Source organism: Zingiber officinale, chromosome 8A (assembly GCF_018446385.1).
Source record: "Zingiber officinale cultivar Zhangliang chromosome 8A, Zo_v1.1, whole genome shotgun sequence".
Classification (NCBI taxonomy): Eukaryota; Viridiplantae; Streptophyta; class Magnoliopsida; order Zingiberales; family Zingiberaceae; genus Zingiber; species Zingiber officinale.
Genome location: NC_056000.1, coordinates 116,990,292 through 117,007,415, shown reverse-complemented (window position 1 = coordinate 117,007,415; position 17,124 = coordinate 116,990,292). Strand labels below are relative to the sequence as shown.

The window sequence follows — 17,124 nt, the reverse complement described above, 5'->3', positions numbered from 1 at the left end:
CGTTCCCATCCCTCTCGCCCCGCGGGCTGGATCAACCGATTAAGGCGTGACATTCTTGCACAATGAATTGTAGGGTCGAAGGTCCACGGACGCGCACTGGATGAATAATCTGGGCCGACTGTGTTAAATTCTGGAGACATCACGCTTTACCCGGGCCAGCATTCACAGCCGATTTACCTCCTCCTAGATCCCTGTGGGGTCAGGCCTAGGGGGCCGCTGGACGGCGGGACCCGCCTTTGCACAACGTTCCCATCCCTCTCGGTTCCTAGGGCAAAGATGCCTGTGAGGCCCCTCGACAACGCTCTTCCCTCCGCTGAGCAGACCAAGAAGGTGGCCAAGGTCGTTGCCTCCGCTTCCCTCTCTGCCAAGAAGGCGGCAGCTGCCCTTGCCACATCCTCCAGCATGAACGATGAGAATATGACAAATCCGTCGCCCCCAGAGCAGTCTGTGGAGTACGTCCCTTCCGAGGACCTTGCGGCCCTAATGGATCCAGAATCGAAGATGGCGGTTCGCCCTGTAGCTGATCAAAATCTCAATTTTGATTTTTTTTTTCCGTTTCTGTATGCTTTCTGTATCTGATGTGCTGGGATGAGCAGGTGTTGCTGGAGGAGTTCAGCTCGAAAGACTGGATCAGAGCGTGCGAAGCGTTGAATGATTTGTGCCGGATGGCTCTCCATCACTCTTCTCTTTTGCTCCCGATCTTGTGAGTTCAAAATTCAATCCTTTAATTTCTTCTTTTTATTGCTACGAAATCCATGAAAAGTGAAGGTTCCCGTGCTTAAATCTTTTGTCAATCTGTTCCAATCGGTAACGGATTGAATGTGCAGTTGGAAGTGTGGAAAAGGTGTTTGTTTGAATGCCAAAATGAAAATATGGTAGACGATTGAAAATCGCATGTATATATTAATATGTTAATCTGTCTAATAACTGATCGCTAGTTCATTGTAAGATTGCTATCTGTTCCTCAAGGGGAAATTTATACGGGTCATGCAGTGATTTTACAGATTTTGTCTTGGAATAATAATCTCTGATACTGTGTAGGTGTTGCTTCAAACATAGAAGAAAAAAAAACATAAAACATTAATGGAAGAAGATTGATTGAACTTCTATATTGCTTAAAGTGCCACCGGTTTCGAGGTAGAAATGGAATACCCCATTCTAAGAAAATTAATAGAAGCAACATCAGAGGATTCATCACAGCAAGTACGGTTACTTCACCATACAAGCCACCGGAAGATGTAGCTATAGGGCCACCCCTGCAAGAGCCCAGAATGGACCACTAAGGTTCCAACCCATATATGAGCAACAATCTCCAAAAGTTAAATTCAAAGGTGGGCTTAATAATGAGTTATGGACATTCCCAGCAGTACAACAACAGGGAGGGGCCTTATTCGTTATTCCAGAACAAATAGACCTTTTTGATGATGCATTCACCCGATGGAAATCAATTGTCAAAAATCATATATCCAACCAGGTATTCATCGACACTAAAGATAAAATTGAGTACATTGAAAACCTACTAGGTGAAATAGAGAAGATTACATGGATATAATGGAGGATGAGTTATCTAGCTGAATATGAAGCTCTTATCCAAACTGGCGAAGGAAGGGAAGATACACAAAACATTCTATCACAAATACGAAGGTTTTTTTTTTTTTTTCTGCAGAAGATCCAGCACAAGGATCAACTGTTATACAAGACACTGCATATAAAGATTTAGAAAAGCTCTCTTGTGATAACGTAAAGAACATCATTCGGCCCAATGAGCACCCGACATCCCCGCTATTAATAAGAGAGGATTCCAACCCTTGCAGAGCATTCAAGCAGAACTTGAACCCTACTTGGGAAAGCTTGTAAGCAAGATCCTTGAAAGTAATAATATTTGTGAGTTACTCTTTCTCCTTATTATTATTATTTTGCCTGTATCCACCGCACCACCACCTTATTAGTATCAGAGCTTGTAAAAGAGATGATTGGCTAAAACCACCTCAGCCCAGGGTGAGGACGTTACAACTAGGTACTTTGATATTTGATTCTTTGAATTAATGGCTACTTGGATCTTGCAAAAGAACAGGTCCTAACTTGGCTATAGGCAAGAGGAGCCGCAGTAAGTCAAAGGGCATACCTATGTGAGCAAATCTAGGAAGGAACTGCCCTATTCATCAAACTAAGAATAAAGGACCCCGGTTGTAAGTAATTACCCTGGACTTTCTAAAATCCCAATCCATTTCTGTTTTATGAGTAATTACATCATCACTAGAAATACCTACTCCTACCGAGATGCCATTGCAGCAACCGACCAAATTGAAGCCCCTTCTGTTGGTTTTGTAAAACCAACTGATTACCAAGGCACCATAGCAGGAATTTCAACAATTATTAAGCAAAATAATACGCAAATCTAACTCCTCATTCAGATAGCTGAAGCACTAAGGGATTTGAAAGCTTTTTCAGAAAAAGGAAAGTCTTCAACACCCTCTTTTCCTGAAGATTTAATTGAAAAGCTTAAAAATCTATCTCTTGGGCCAATAATAAGGCCAAAAGAAAAGCAGGGCAAGCTAAGGGCCTTCACTGATCCATCTAAAATCTTAAAGGAAGAACAAGAAATGCTTAAGAAAGATGGGCGCTAGAACAAGGACTGATCAACAAGTTGCCACGATGCCTCTATTCGAAGATCAAATTCGAGATTATCGAAGAAATCAACGCTGACTTTACAACACAAGGCAGACAACCAAGCGGCTAGGAAGGTGCCTTATGGGAAGAACAAATCAAAGTGATACACTGGAGCAACAAATCGACCCACAGGCACAGTTACAATTATCCATGCAGGAAAGAGCTGCCATAGTACCAGCAGAGGTACTCTATCATTCCAGAAGAGATGATGCCCATCATCGTGTATATGTGCATAGATTCGAAGAAGCCCTTCTAGTAATTGATGGTAATCAAGTAGGCAGAAGCTTCATCCAAGAAGAGAGCTTTAATCAACTACAGCAAAACAGGATGCAATACATACACTTGGGTGTTCTTTAGGTATGTGTACAAATACTACATAGGCAAAGAGAAGGCACTATGACATTAGTAGTATTTTGGGATAATAGTGTCGACGTTCGGAATTTCATTCTGTGTAAAACCCCTGCACAAAAATTTGTACAGACACAGAACTTTTCCTAGCAACCTACATGCTCGATCAGACATGTGTTTGATCAATTAAGCAAGTCCTTGATTGACCAAAACACACCTTAATCGAAGCACAAGATCGCTTGCCTTTTGTGTTGGTGTTCAGGATCCATACAAAGAAAACATAACTAGTCACACTGCGGAATAAATAACTAGTTGTACCTTTCTTCGTAGGCAAAAACCTCTTGATCTTTTGTTGTATTCCTCTATTCTTCTTGGACGTCGTGTGAGCGACGATCTACCAAGACAAACCACCCGAACCTTCTTTTGTTTCCAAGCTGCCTACCACCTAGGGTGGTTCTTCTCTTCTTCTCCTCCAAGCTCCGACCACCAAAGGAGATATGCGCTGGCCCTAGAGGGAGGAAGAGATGAGAAGATAGCAGGTGGGCACCGACTCTAGGGGAAAAGAAAAGAGAGACCACAAGAAGGGAAAACAACTCGAGAGATTAAATTATGGTGGCATGACCTCCTCCCTTTTTATAACCTTTGACACCAGATAAAAGAGGAGAAATATTAACAGAATTTTTGTTTAGAAAAAATCTCTAGAAAAGAATTAACATAGAAAAATTTCTTAGGAAAGAATTAATATAATTCTTTTTAGAAAATTTCTAAGAAAGAAGTAACATAATTCTTTTTAGAAAAATCTCTAATTCTGTTGAGAAAAAATCTCCCTTTTACAACTCCTTTTTTTTTTTTCTTCCTTTTCTTTTCCTTTTCTTTTCTCTTGGTTTGGCCGACCCCTTGCTTGGGCACCAAGCAAGGCTTGGCCGACCTCTTTCTTGGGTAGGAAACAAAATCAAACGAGTGAATGCGAGACTATGTAGAGGTTACAACAGGGACTGAGAGGAGGAATTGGTTTTAGCCTCCGGATGGACTTGAGCTTCCTGTGTTCGACCCGAACATCCAACTCAAGTTCATCAATAATAACTCATACCACTAAAGAGTTATTATTGAACTACCGCACCAATCCCATATTATAATATGGGCTCATGCTTATCATGAGTGCGTTAATATCCCTATGTTTAAGATATCGTATGCCCATTAATTAAATGAGTTACTGACAACTCAATTAATTAACATCTAGCTCCAAGAGTAGTGCCACTTAACCTTATTATCATGTCGGACTAAGTCTACCTGCAAGGTTTACATAATAATCCTTATGAGCTCCTCAAGGGGACATCATCAACCTAAATAAATAGGACAGTTTCCTTTTATAATCAACAACACGCCATATAAATGGTACTATCTCCTAACTTATTAGGTCTATTGATTTAACGAATAAATCTCATCCATTGATAAGTCAAAGAAATAAATACTAAGTATATATGCTTGTTATTATATCGGGATTAAGAGTATGCATATCTATAATAACAGATGTTCTGTTCTTTTATATAGTCAGTATAAATCGAACAACATCAAATGGTTTTGCTTAATACACACATAGTGTACTAGTGCAATTTTATAGTCAAGACAGACTAATATCAAATTACACTATAACTGTTCTAATGGTTTGCCCCTATCCATCTCGGTCGTGAGCTACTATTTATAATTTATAAGGAACTGATAATATGATCTTCTGTGTGACATCACACACCATGTTATCTACAATATAAATTAAATGGATAACTGCATTAACATATAAAATAACTATAAAATACAATATTTGACCAAAGTGATTCTCATTTCAAAATATAAATGTTCATACAAAAAGCTAGGCTTTTAGTATACATTCTAATAATCTCCCACTTATACTAAATGACTATACTGCCATATATGCTGCCATACATCTGATTCCCATCCCCTCAACATGCCTATCAAAAGCTCTCGCCGGAAGAGCCTTAGTGAAAGGATCTGCCAGGTTATCTGCTGATGCAATCTTGGCGATATCTCGTATCAGGTGGTACTTACGCTTAATGTGTTTACTTGCCTTATGAGCTCGTGGTTCCTTCGAGTTTGCTACTGCACCACTATTATCACAATAAATTTTGGGCAAACCAGGAATCATATCTAAGTCCATCAAGAAGTTTCTGAGTCATACAACTTCTTTGGTTGCCTCAGAGACTGCCACATACTCGGCTTCCATGGTGGAGTCTGAAACGCATTTCTACATGCTATGGCTCCACCTCCCAAAGTAAACACATACCCTAAGGTTGATTTATTGTTGCCCCTATCTGATTGGAAGTCCGAATTCGTGTAACCTATAGGGAACAAATTATCTGCCTGGTAAACTAGCATATAATCTCTAGTCCTTCTCAGGTACTTCAATATATGCTTTACGGCAGTCCAATGTCCCTGTCCTGGATTACTTTGATATATATGCTAACCATGTCCATGACAAAACAGATATCCGGTCTCGTACATAGCAATTGCATACATTAGGCTTCCTACAGCCGAAGCATAAGGAACTGCCTTCATTGCCTCTATCTCCTTTGATGTCTTAGGACACATCTCTTTAGATAAATGTACTCCATGCCGAAAAGATAGAAAACCTTTCTTGGAGTTTTGCATGCTAAAACGAGCTAGGATAGTATTGATGTATGAAGCTTGGGATAAGCACATCCTTTTCTTGCGATCCCTTATTACTTTGATCTCAAGAATATGTCCATATTCTCCCAAGTCCTTCATATTAAACTGCTTGGACAAATACCCTTACGTCTGACAACACTTTGACATTATCGTCAATGAGCAAAATGTCATCTACGTATAGTACAAGAAATACCACCACGTTTCCGTCACTTTTCTTGTATACACAAGACTCATCCGGACACTGAATGAATCCATAAGACTGGATTACTTCATTAAACCGGATGTTCCAAGATCTCGAAGCTTGCTTCAGTCCATAAATGGATCGATTGAACTTGCATACAAGATGCTCTTTGCCCTTCGTAATGAATCCATATGGTTGCTTCATATAAATGTTTTCTTCAGGACTTCCGTTAAGGAAAGTTGTCTTGACATCCATTGCCAAACCTCATAATCCATATGAGCAACAATAGATAAAAGAATCTGGATAGACTTAATCATGACTACCGGCGAAATGGTTTCCTCATAATCGATTCTCTCTTTCTGAGTATACCCCTTCGCAACAAGCCTTGCTTTAAAGGTTTCCACCTTTCCGTCTGCTCCTCTTTTCCTTTTGTAGATCCATTTACATCCAATGACTTTTACACCATTGGGTGGTTCTACAAGCTTCCAGACTTGATTAGAATACATAGATTCTATTTCAGAGTTCATTGCACTTTGACAAGATGCTGCATCTTTAACTTAGAGTGCTTCATCATATGTCCAGGGATCAAGTCCGAAGAATCTCCCAAAAACATGAATCTATCAGGTTGCCGAACAACCCTCCCACTACGATGAGCAACTACCTGTAATTGTGCATCATTTGTGACACTGTTGTAGTTTTTTGTGATATCTTATCTTGTACCGTTGGTACTAATTAGACGTGTCCTTTCTTATTTCCTCAAGAACAATTTTACTCATGAGTTTGTGGTTCATTACATAGTACTCTTCTAAAAATCGGGCATTGGTGCTAACAATGACCTTTTGATCTTTAGGATTATAAAACAAACCACCTTTCATTCCTCTAGGATAACCCACAAACAAGCGAACTTCTGTACGTGTTTCCAACTTATCAGCATCTCCCTTCAGCACATGTGTTGGACTACCCCAAATCCGAATGTGTTTTAGACTAGGCGTACGCCCATTCCACAATTCTGTGGAAGTAGAGGGTACTGACTTAGAAGGTACCAAGTTCAGAATGTACGCCACCGTTTCCAGAACATATCCCCAAAACGAATTTGGTAATTCTGAATAACTCATTATCGATCTAACCATTTCCATAAGAGTTATGTTCCTTCATTCCGCCACACCATTCTGTTGGGGTGTACCAGGTGCAAACAGTTGGGATTGAATCCCGACCTCTGATAAGTAATTCCTAAACTCTCCTAAGAGGTACTCTCCACCACGATCAGACCGTAGTGTCTTGATATTTTTACCATGACGTTTTTCTACATCAGCCTTGTAATCTTTGAACTTATCAAAACACTCAGACTTGCGGTGTATCAAGTAAATATATCCATATCTCGAATAGTCGTCTATAAAAGAGACAAAATATTTGAGACAACTTCTCATCTGGATAGTCATAGGTCCACACAAATCAGAATGAACCAATTCTAACACTTCTTTGGCTCTATACCTCTGTGTCTTAAAAAGTCTCTTGGTCATTTTTCCTTCCAAGCAAGACTCGCAGGTTAGAAAGTTTTCCACCACCAATGAACCCAAAGGTCCATCGGCTATTAATCTTTGAATCCTACTTAAGTTAATATGACCTAGCCTTAGATGCCCAAGATATGTTTGGTTCATTCTTATTAGAAGAATTATAAGATGTGGGAGTTATTGGATTAAGAGTGTACAAATTGCCAACCAACGTACTAGAACAGATAACCACCATATTTTTCTTGACAACTACTTTGTCATTAAAAGAAACAGAATATCCATCCATAAATAATTTAGAAACTGAAATCATGTTCTTTCTAAAACATGGTACGTAAAGATAATTTCTCAAAATCAATGTTTTATTCATATCAAAAGATAAATAAACATCTCCCACTGTAACAGCCGCCACTTTCGTAGCATTGCCCATGTAGATGGTGATCTCCCCTTCATGTAGTCGTCGAGTTTCCTGGAACCCTACAATGAATTACAGACATGATCAGTGGCTCCCGTATCTTCACACCAGGTGCTGGTAGATAATACCGCTAAACATGTTTCAACAACTAATGAATGAGATGTACTTTTATTGTTCTACATTCTGCGAGGACAGTCCACCTTCCAATGTCCAGACTGCTTGCATGTGAAGCACTTCCCCTTCGGCTTCTTCACACCTTCTTGCGGTTTAGTCCCTTGAGGTCGAATCACTTTCTTTGCTGAACCAACTTGTTTCTTCTTCTTCTTTCTGCCCTTCGGCTAGAAGCAGAAAGATTTTCAGTAATGTGAATTTGAGAACTTTGACGAAATAACCCTTCTGCTGCTTGGAGTTCTGTCAGAAGTTCTGCCGACGAATATGTCCTTTTGTTCATATTATAGTTCAGGCGGAACTGTTCAAAACTCTTGGATAGCATTTGGAGAATGATATCAACCTAGGTTTCCCCATCGATTTCGGCTCCAAGGATTTGTATTTCGTTCAAATGAGCCATCATCTCGAGGATATGATCCCTCATGGGTGTCCCCTCAGTCATGGTGGTTGTCATCAAGTTTCTCATAGTCTCCTGCCTGACAGCCCGATTCTGGTGTCCGAAGAGTTCTTTGAGCTTATACATCATGTCATAGGCAGTAGGCATGACCTGATGCTGATGTTGCAGCACATTCGACATAGAAGTCAAAATGTAACACCGCGCCATCTCATCTGCCTTGACCCATTTTCTATGTCTGTCAATTTCCTCTTCACTAGAATTGCTATTAGACACGTTAGGACAGACCTCAAAAAATACGAACTTGTACCCTTCAGCATTTAAGACAATGTCCAAGTTTCGTTTCCAATCAATATAATTGGGATCAGTAAGTTTGTTTTCTTTTAAAATAATAGCAAGAGAATTGAAAGCCATTTTGAAATCCTGAGAATCACAAAATAAGATATTTGGTCAAAACTTTAGAATTTAAAATAATATTGCTCCTTCAAACAATATAATTTAAATTCACCAACACCTCAAATCAACGTGAATTTAGTATGCCACAATAGTGTGGATGTATACTAATTCAAACATTTGTAAGAGGAGGTTTTACCCATTAATTTTATTATTTTGTCAACCTAACTTTATGACAAATAAAATTAATAGTTGGTTTGTCTTTGGTCACACAAAATAATAGCAGTGACTCCGATGGGGAGGATACTATTAAATGCGCTTAAGTGTATACCATTACTTGATACTTAGTCCATTAATTAGGATTGTGCCCCTTTAGATGGAGAAGATCACACAAAACTAAATAATTCTTTATAATTGATCCGGCGGTAAGAATAGGGGGCCCACTCTCTGAAGGGTCCCAGCCTAAGGACGGATGGAAGGCTGGTCAAGCGGGTAATGGTCCGAGCGGAGCTAGAGATAACCCATCCATGGGCTTGGGTTTCCGACGCCAAGGCAGGAGGATCGAAGGGCCGAGCGGGATCCCGATCGGCTGGGACCGAAGGGCCGAGTGGGTGGTCCGTTCGGCCAAGATAAGGGCGAGGGTACAAAGGTAGCCGAGCGGCCTATGCGCTTGTCTCGGGATATGGGATGTCAGAGAAGGCATGTCTAATGATTAGGCCGTACACAAGATTGCACGATGGAAGATCTCGCCGTCACATCAGGGAGAGGTGGATACAGTAGCAGTATGGCCTCATATATGCTCTTCTGACAGGCCCATACTTGGGTATGGTCTAAAGCAGATGACTGCTTCGATTGACGTGCTTGGGCTCTTTCGATAGTTCTATATAAGGCCTCCATTTCTTCACCGGAGGTACGCGCGTCTGGATCTCTGAAGCCACTTCTTTGCTATTTCCTCGCCTGACTTGAGCGTCGGAGGGCCGTCGCCGGGACACCCCTCCCGGCTCAGTTTTGTTGTAGGTTCGCCGGAGCATCTGAGGATCTAGTAGGGAGCGCCACGTCCCCAGCGTTCGTTGACCCCTGGTTCGGACAGGATCAATTTGGCGCCGTCTGTGGGAACGCACCTGCATCCGAAAGGGAACAATGGACGAGGCTGGACGACAACACACGGTGACGCTTTCGACGGAAGAACTCGACGCTCTGGTCGGGATGAGGGCCGCCAAACTTATGGAGCTAAAACAGAAAGCAGCCGCCGAGCGGCCGGAGCAACAAGCAACATCTGCGTCGGGTGGCCGAGCGGGAACACCTCAAGCCACCGTCGCATTCCCTCAGGCACTCTTCCGTACTCCCTCAGAAATCGCGCCCGCTCACGGGGAGCAAGGATCTTCATCTGATGAGCCCTGCGAGAGATCATAAGAAGGGCAAAACCCTCCGAGCAGACGCTTCTCCCGAGCGGAAGCACCGACTGCCACAGTTCCATTTCCCTCAAAAGCAGATACTTCATCTCCCGAATTCGACTTATAGCAAGCCCCTCCTTCTGGAACCTCAAGAACGGGAGTTTGATGTCAGGCGATGAATCGACCGCATACGAGGAAGTTGGGTGGACGAGCCGCCAAGCGGATGAAGAGGGATTGGCACTTGGATCCACCATGAAGCACAAAGTATCTCTAGCCTGTCCGGGGCAGGGCAAGAGGTGCACTAATAGAATGTGCTGTATATTTTCCGTTTGGTGGTATATTTGAAATGTAGAAGGCAAGATGTTATAATGTGCGCAATTGGAATTATTGGCCGAGCGGCCTATCTTCATGGTGTATAAGATACGAGCCAAGCGTTCTTGGCTCGATGAAGAAGGCCTCGAGTCGTTCGGCTGGAGGTATAGTATCCGAGCCAGGCGCTCGATGACGAAGGCTCGTGGAGCAATGGGAGCGGAAGGCTCAAGTAAAAGGATAAAACAGCAGGCCACCTCCACCTCTGGTAGGCCGAGCGGCCATGGAGGACCGACCGGGAAGTTTCGCCATCCTCCTGGCCTTGATAAATTTCGACGAAGTACATTGTATCCACCTCACTCCACGGGTATTCGGGAGTTGAGAAATTGCGTTAGAGCTTATGCTGATCGGCAGGTTAGTTTTTCAAATATAGTTTATTTCGGGCGTAGAATTCATCGTAATTTTAGGAACGAAGGCCCCGCGCCGCTCGGCCGGTGGTAAATGGGTCGAGCCAAGCGCTCGAGGAACGAAGGCCCCGCGCCGCTCGGCCGGTGGTAAATGGGTCGAGCCAAGCGCTCGATGAACGAAGGCCCCGCGCCGCTCGGCCGGTGGTAAATGGGTCGAGCCAAGCGCTCGAGGAACGAAGGCCCCGCGCCGCTCGGCCGGTGGTAAATGGGTCGAGCCAAGTGCTCGATGAACGAAGGCCCCGCGCCGCTCGGCCGGTGGTAAATGGGTCGAGCCGAGCGCTCGAGGAACGAAGGCCCCGTATCGTCCGGTCGGAGGTACTTGCGATGCAGAAAGTAGAAAGATGAAAGCACATTGAGTATTCTCTGCTGAAAGGAAGGCCAAGGTCGCTCGACCTGGTAAGGAGTTAGCCTTAAAGGCCGTCTAGCCCAGACGTTAAACCGTAGAGCCGCGCCGACCGGCTATAAATAATCGCGCCAACGAGCACCGTCGTTAAAGATCGAGAGCCGCGCCGATCGGCTATAAACATCCGTGCCGACGAGCACCGTCGTTAAAGATCGAGAGCCGCGCCGATCGGCTATAAATAATCGCGCCGACGAGCACCGTCGTTAAAGATCGAGAGCCGGGCCGATCGGCTATAAACATCCGTGCCGATGAGCACCGTCGTTAAAGATCGAGAGCCGCGCCGATCGGCTATAAACATCCGCGCCGACGAGCACCGTCGTTAAAGATCGAGAGCCGCGCCGATCGGCTATAAACATCCGTGCCGACGAGCACCATCGTTAAAGATCGAGAGCCGCGCCGATCGGCTATAAACATCCGTGCCGACGAGCACCGTCGTTAAAGATCGAGAGCCGCGCCGATCGGCTATAAACATTCGCGCCGACGAGCACCGTCGTTAAAGATCGAGAGCCGCGCCGATCGGCTATAAATAATCGCGCCGACGAGCACCGTCGTTAAAGATCGAGAGCCGCGCCGATCGGCTATAAACATCCGTGCCGACGAGCACCATCGTTAAAGATCGAGAGCCGCGCCGATCGGCTATAAACATCCGTGCCGACGAGCACCGTCGTTAAAGATCGAGAGCCGCGCCGATCGGCTATAAACATCCGCGCCGACGAGCACCGTCGTTAAAGATCGAGAGCCGCGCCGATCGGCTATAAATAATCGCGCCGACGAGCACCGTCGTTAAAGATCGAGAGCCGCGCCGATCGGCTATAAACATCCGTGCCGACGAGCACCGTCGTTAAAGATCGAGAGCCGCGCTGATCGGCTATAAACATCCGCGCTGACAAGCACCGTCGTTAAAGATCGAGAGCCGCGCCGATCGGCTATAAATAATCGTACCGACGAGCACCGTCGTTATAGATCGAGAGCCGCGCCGATCGGCTATAAATAATCGCGCCGTCGAGCACCGTCGTTAAAGATCGAGAGCCGCGCCGATCGGCTATAAATAATCGTACCGACGAGCACCGTCGTTATAGATCGAGAGCCGCGCCGATCGGCTATAAATAATCGCGCCGTCGAGCACCGACGTTAAAAATCGAGAGACGAGCCGGCGTCTATAAATCCCCGAGCGGAAGACCGACGAGCACCGTCGTTAAAGATCGAGAGCCGCGCCGACCGACTATAAATAACCGCGCCGTCGAGCACCGACGTTAAACATCGAGTCGGTCCGGCGACTATAATACCCCGGGCGGATGAACGAATATCAGAATAAGAAACCGCGGAAACTACGAATATTAAAACATTCAGGCCCGATCGGGGGTTGGTCCTTTGATACTTGGCGTTAGCTGAATTCACGTAAGCCAGATACGTGCAGCGCGAGTAGTCTTCCCCGCTCGAAATTTGTTTAACGGATTAAGCCGATCGGCCGCGTGACGGAGAACGCTTAAGAGCATGACTGACTCTAAGCATAAACGTTAAGCAAACAGAAGAATATTATAGATAATGAGTACGAAGACAAAGGCAAAGGAGCTGCGTTTCATCAGAAGAAAAATTATGCCGACCGGCACGTACAAAAAGTTTACATCCGCCGAGCGGATGAAATATAGGAAGTACTTAAAAAGGAACCCGCATCACTCCGGATCCTCAAAATTAAAGAAAGCGTCCGGGATATCATCAATCATGGCCGCCAGGTCGGAGGCGGGAATATGCATTCCCTCGGGAAGGTGGCCACCCTTCTTAAAATATGCCATTGTGACCTTGACCGCCCGCTCGGACACATAGTCCAGTCAGTCGGACTCACTGCCTCCTTCGACTAGACTTGAAGGGAAGGCAAGTGATCCGGCGGTAAGAATAGGGGGCCCACCCTCTGAAGGGTCCTAGCCTAAGGACGGATGGAAGGCTGGTCAAGCGGGTAATGGTCCGAGCGGAGCTAGAGATAACCCATCCATGGGCTTGGGTTTCCGACGCCAAGGCAGGAGGATCGAAGGGCCGAGCGGGATCCCGATCGGCTGGGACCGAAGGGCCGAGCGGGTGGTCCGTTCGGCCAAGATAAGGGCGAGGGTACAAAGGTAGCCGAGCGGCCTATGCGCTTGTCTCGGGATATGGGAAGTCAGAGAAGGCATGTCTGATGATTAGGCCATACACAAGATTGCACGATGGAAGATCTCGCCGTCACATCAGGGAGAGGTGGATACAGTAGCAGTATGGCCTCATATATGCTCTTCTGACAGGCCCATACTTGGGTATGGTCTAAAGCAGATGACTGCTTCGATTGACGTGCCTGGGATCTTTCGATAGTTCTATATAAGGCCTCCATTTCTTCACCGGAGGTACGCGCGTCTGGATCTCTGAAGCCACTTCTTTGCTATTTCCTTGCCTGACTTGAGCGTCGGAGGGCCGTTGCCGGGACACCCCTCCCGGCTCGATTTTGTTGCAGGTTCGCCGGAGCATCTGAGGATCTAGTAGGGAGCGCCACGTCCGCAGCGTTCGTTGACCCCTGGTTCGGACAGGATCAATAATCATCCACAGAGGAAGTTTGATATAGTGATCTGCAAACAAACTCATCCGATGTGGAGGAAAGTACTTAAAGCCAACGCGCATGTAACGCCCAAAAATTCTCAAATTATTTTTAGAAATATTCTATTATTTTTCTGGAATTTTAGAATATTTTTACGGAATTTTCCGAGTAGCGGAAGTAGCAAAAATAATTAGATAAGCAAAATGGTTTACGCGGGAATCGAACCCGGGACCTCTCGGGTCCGCTAAACCTTTCGTTAGCCTTAGTAACCGGTGAACCCAGCAGGGCCGTGCTGAAAGAAAGAGGAACCAATTATATTTATATTAGAGTTGGGTTCAATAATCCACTTAATATAAATTAAGAACTTAAGTAGGTTTTGGTTTATTTTGGGTTCGGCAACTTCTCAACCCTCACCACCGAGACCTCACCGCCGCCTCTTCCCTCTTCTTCCTCTCTCGGCACATCAAGCCCCAAGGATTCTAGGAGCACTTTCCGGCGAGATCTTCGATACGAGGACGTTCCCCTCCGCGAGAAGAACGCGTGGACGCGAGCGAATCGTCGAGAGGTCGTCTCCACCGGAATTTCTAGCGATTAGATTTGTAAGAAATCTAGCACGCAGGTAAGAAACCCCTCACCTGCTGTATAATAGCTTTCGTTTGATTGCATACTCGTAGTTTTAGCTATATGCAGGTTTTTTCGGCACATAGGGTGTGTTTTAACCCTCCTCGAGGATTAGGGATCTAGTTGAGCACCTCTAGACGGGCCGGACACGTTGTTCTCCTTTAGTTGGAGGTCGTAGATGTTGTCGGGTGCCTAGAGGTGATCTCCCTATTAGAGGAGAGAGTTTGAGCACACTAAGTGTTCGGTAAAATGTTAGTGTAGCTAAATGCCACCTCAGTTATGTTTAATAGCTCAGTTAAATGCATTAGGAGCATTTAAAATAGCACATTAGTTTAGTTCAGTTTTATGGGACTACGGTCCAATGGGTGGGCTCCCACAGTCGCCTCTAGGTTCAGATAACCTAGCTCTAGGTTCAGATAACCTAGAAACAGCAAGTTAAGACAGTTAGCTATATTCAGTATTTTATTTTCAGTGGCACTGTACTGGATCAGATATCCATGGGTTGGACTCCCACAGTCGTCCCTAGGTTTAGATAACCTAGTTAACCCTACTAAATTCGGGACTTGCAAACCCGGGTCTAATTAGGGATACGCGCATAGCAAACAGCATGATTATGTATTTTCACTTATTATGAATTAGTTTTCAAAACTCAGAATTAGTTATGTTAGTTGAGTTTGAATTCAGTATCAGTTTAGCTTATTATATGTTCAGTTCCGTTATCTTTATTGATTCATATGATTGGTTGTCATGCCATGTTCAGTATGCATGTTCAGTTATTTCAGTTTATGCTTGCAACCATAGTATGCCATGCTAGTACATGTTTTCAAATAGCATTCTTTAAAAGCATGTTTACATCGTTGCATGTTTTAGTGAGGTAGTTGGTTTCTTACTAAGCTTTAAGCTTACAGATTCTATTTTTCCTTATACTGCAGATAAAGGTAAGGGAAAAATGGACTAGCAGAGGAAGCTGGAGGCCAATGCAGGGATGATGTGTGTGGCAGGAACTGGAATAAAAGATTCTTAGGGGACTTAGCAAGTTTAAACCGTAGAACTTTTTAGTGTTTTTACTTTCATGCACGTTTAGTTGTGTAATGCTATGAATCAGTGAACTATGTGTCATGTTGAGTTTAGAATACTAGTTTTATGTCATTAGAATGTTTCTCATGTAGGGTATAACTCATATGTGAGATTTTGGCACGCATCAGTGCTGATATCAGGGGTCTGATACGAAATCAGAAACCCCTGATCGGTCAGCAGACCGATCAGGGAGTCTCTGATCGGTTGGTAGACCGATCAGGGGCCTGGTTTTTGCGAACAGAAGCTTTCTGTTCGTTCCCTGATCGATTCGTGGATCGATCAGGAGCTGGTTCGCGAAAAGTGGCTCACTGATCGGTCAGCAGATCGATCAGTAAGCTACTGATCGGTCTTATTGACCGATCAGGGACCAGCTGGATCGGTCGGCAGACCAATCCAACAGCGTACAGAATTGCAGTGTAGTTTGTGGATCGGTCGGTTGAACGATCCGGGGCTTCCTACCGTGTCAGTATCAGTAGATCGGTTTGTGGATCGATCCGAGGCTTATTATCAGTTGTAAACACCTCCCCTAGCACGTGTACAACTCCTAGGTACACCCAGAACACTAAGTTAAACTTTACAGCATTTAGTTCAATAAAATTTTAACCTAGCCAATTTTCATTCCGTATTAATAGTCCAGCACAGCAATAACTGTAGCGATCGGCCTCGTAGTCTAGCTAGTAGGAGGCGGGTCGTTACATCGCAAGTTTGAATGCATCACTTACAAACCAGTAATGGAGACCGTGAAATTTAAATAAATAAACCCTCTCCCACTTAGTTATTTAAACGAGGAATTTTAACATGCACACATATCACACATGCACACAAAAGCATACACATCACAACACATAAAGACAATAAATATGAAAAAATAATTTTCCAACTATTATGACTTCATCCATAGCTGCCCTCCATATGCCGCTAACCCTAGCCGCCGCCAACCCTAGTCGCCGGCCCTAGGGTTTATGTCATTGCGTCCTTCTTGCTTCCTCTTCCGCCGCACCTCCGGTTCTCAAGGTAGCAACACGCATAGCAAGGAGACGAGTCGCAACGAAATAAAATTTTACATTTATCGATCATATATTCCACGAAGAAATATGCATGTAATCTAGATCAAAACGTAAAATAAACTAATACAGCTCTTGCTGTATTTAATAATTATAATCATGCACACACAAAATGCCCTCGGCATACTCGAAGGTCCAAATCACATACAAACATAATAGGCCATAATAGTTGGAACTAGGATGCCTACAACCACAGAGTTAATCTATTTTGCATATCTATTATCCTACCTAAATTATATATGACTAGTGCATAATTTAACCGAAAACCAAACGCATAGAGGCAGAAACCTTGCTCTGATACCAATTGTTGACGCTCGGAATTCCGTTCTGTGTAAAACCCCTGTACAAAAATTTGTACAGGCACAGAATTTTTCCTAACAACCTACATGCTCGATCAGACATGTGTTTGATCAATCAAGCAAGTCCTTGATTGACCAAAACGCAAGCCCTAGGAAGAAGAGAGGAGGTGG

The 17,124-nt window shown here is 44.3% G+C and overlaps 1 protein-coding gene across 4 annotated transcripts; it reads left to right on the top strand.

Moving 5' to 3' along the window:
* The first annotated feature begins 248 nt into the window (after positions 1 to 248).
* On the top strand, positions 249 to 15,505 carry LOC122012592. Of its 4 annotated transcripts, none has more exons than XM_042569187.1 (3): positions 249 to 516; positions 597 to 703; positions 828 to 1,001. In XM_042569187.1, the coding sequence occupies exons 1-3, from the start codon at positions 277 to 279 to the stop codon at positions 877 to 879; spliced, it is 399 nt and encodes a 132-aa protein (XP_042425121.1). In that variant the 5' UTR covers positions 249 to 276; the 3' UTR covers positions 880 to 1,001. The 4 variants fall into 4 exon arrangements, with proteins under 4 accessions (XP_042425121.1, XP_042425122.1, XP_042425124.1 ...); XM_042569188.1 differs by having other exon boundaries at positions 249 to 507; positions 828 to 999; XM_042569190.1 differs by lacking the exon at positions 828 to 1,001 and adding an exon at positions 15,446 to 15,505 and having other exon boundaries at positions 250 to 507.
* Positions 15,506 to 17,124: the final 1,619 nt, after the last annotated feature.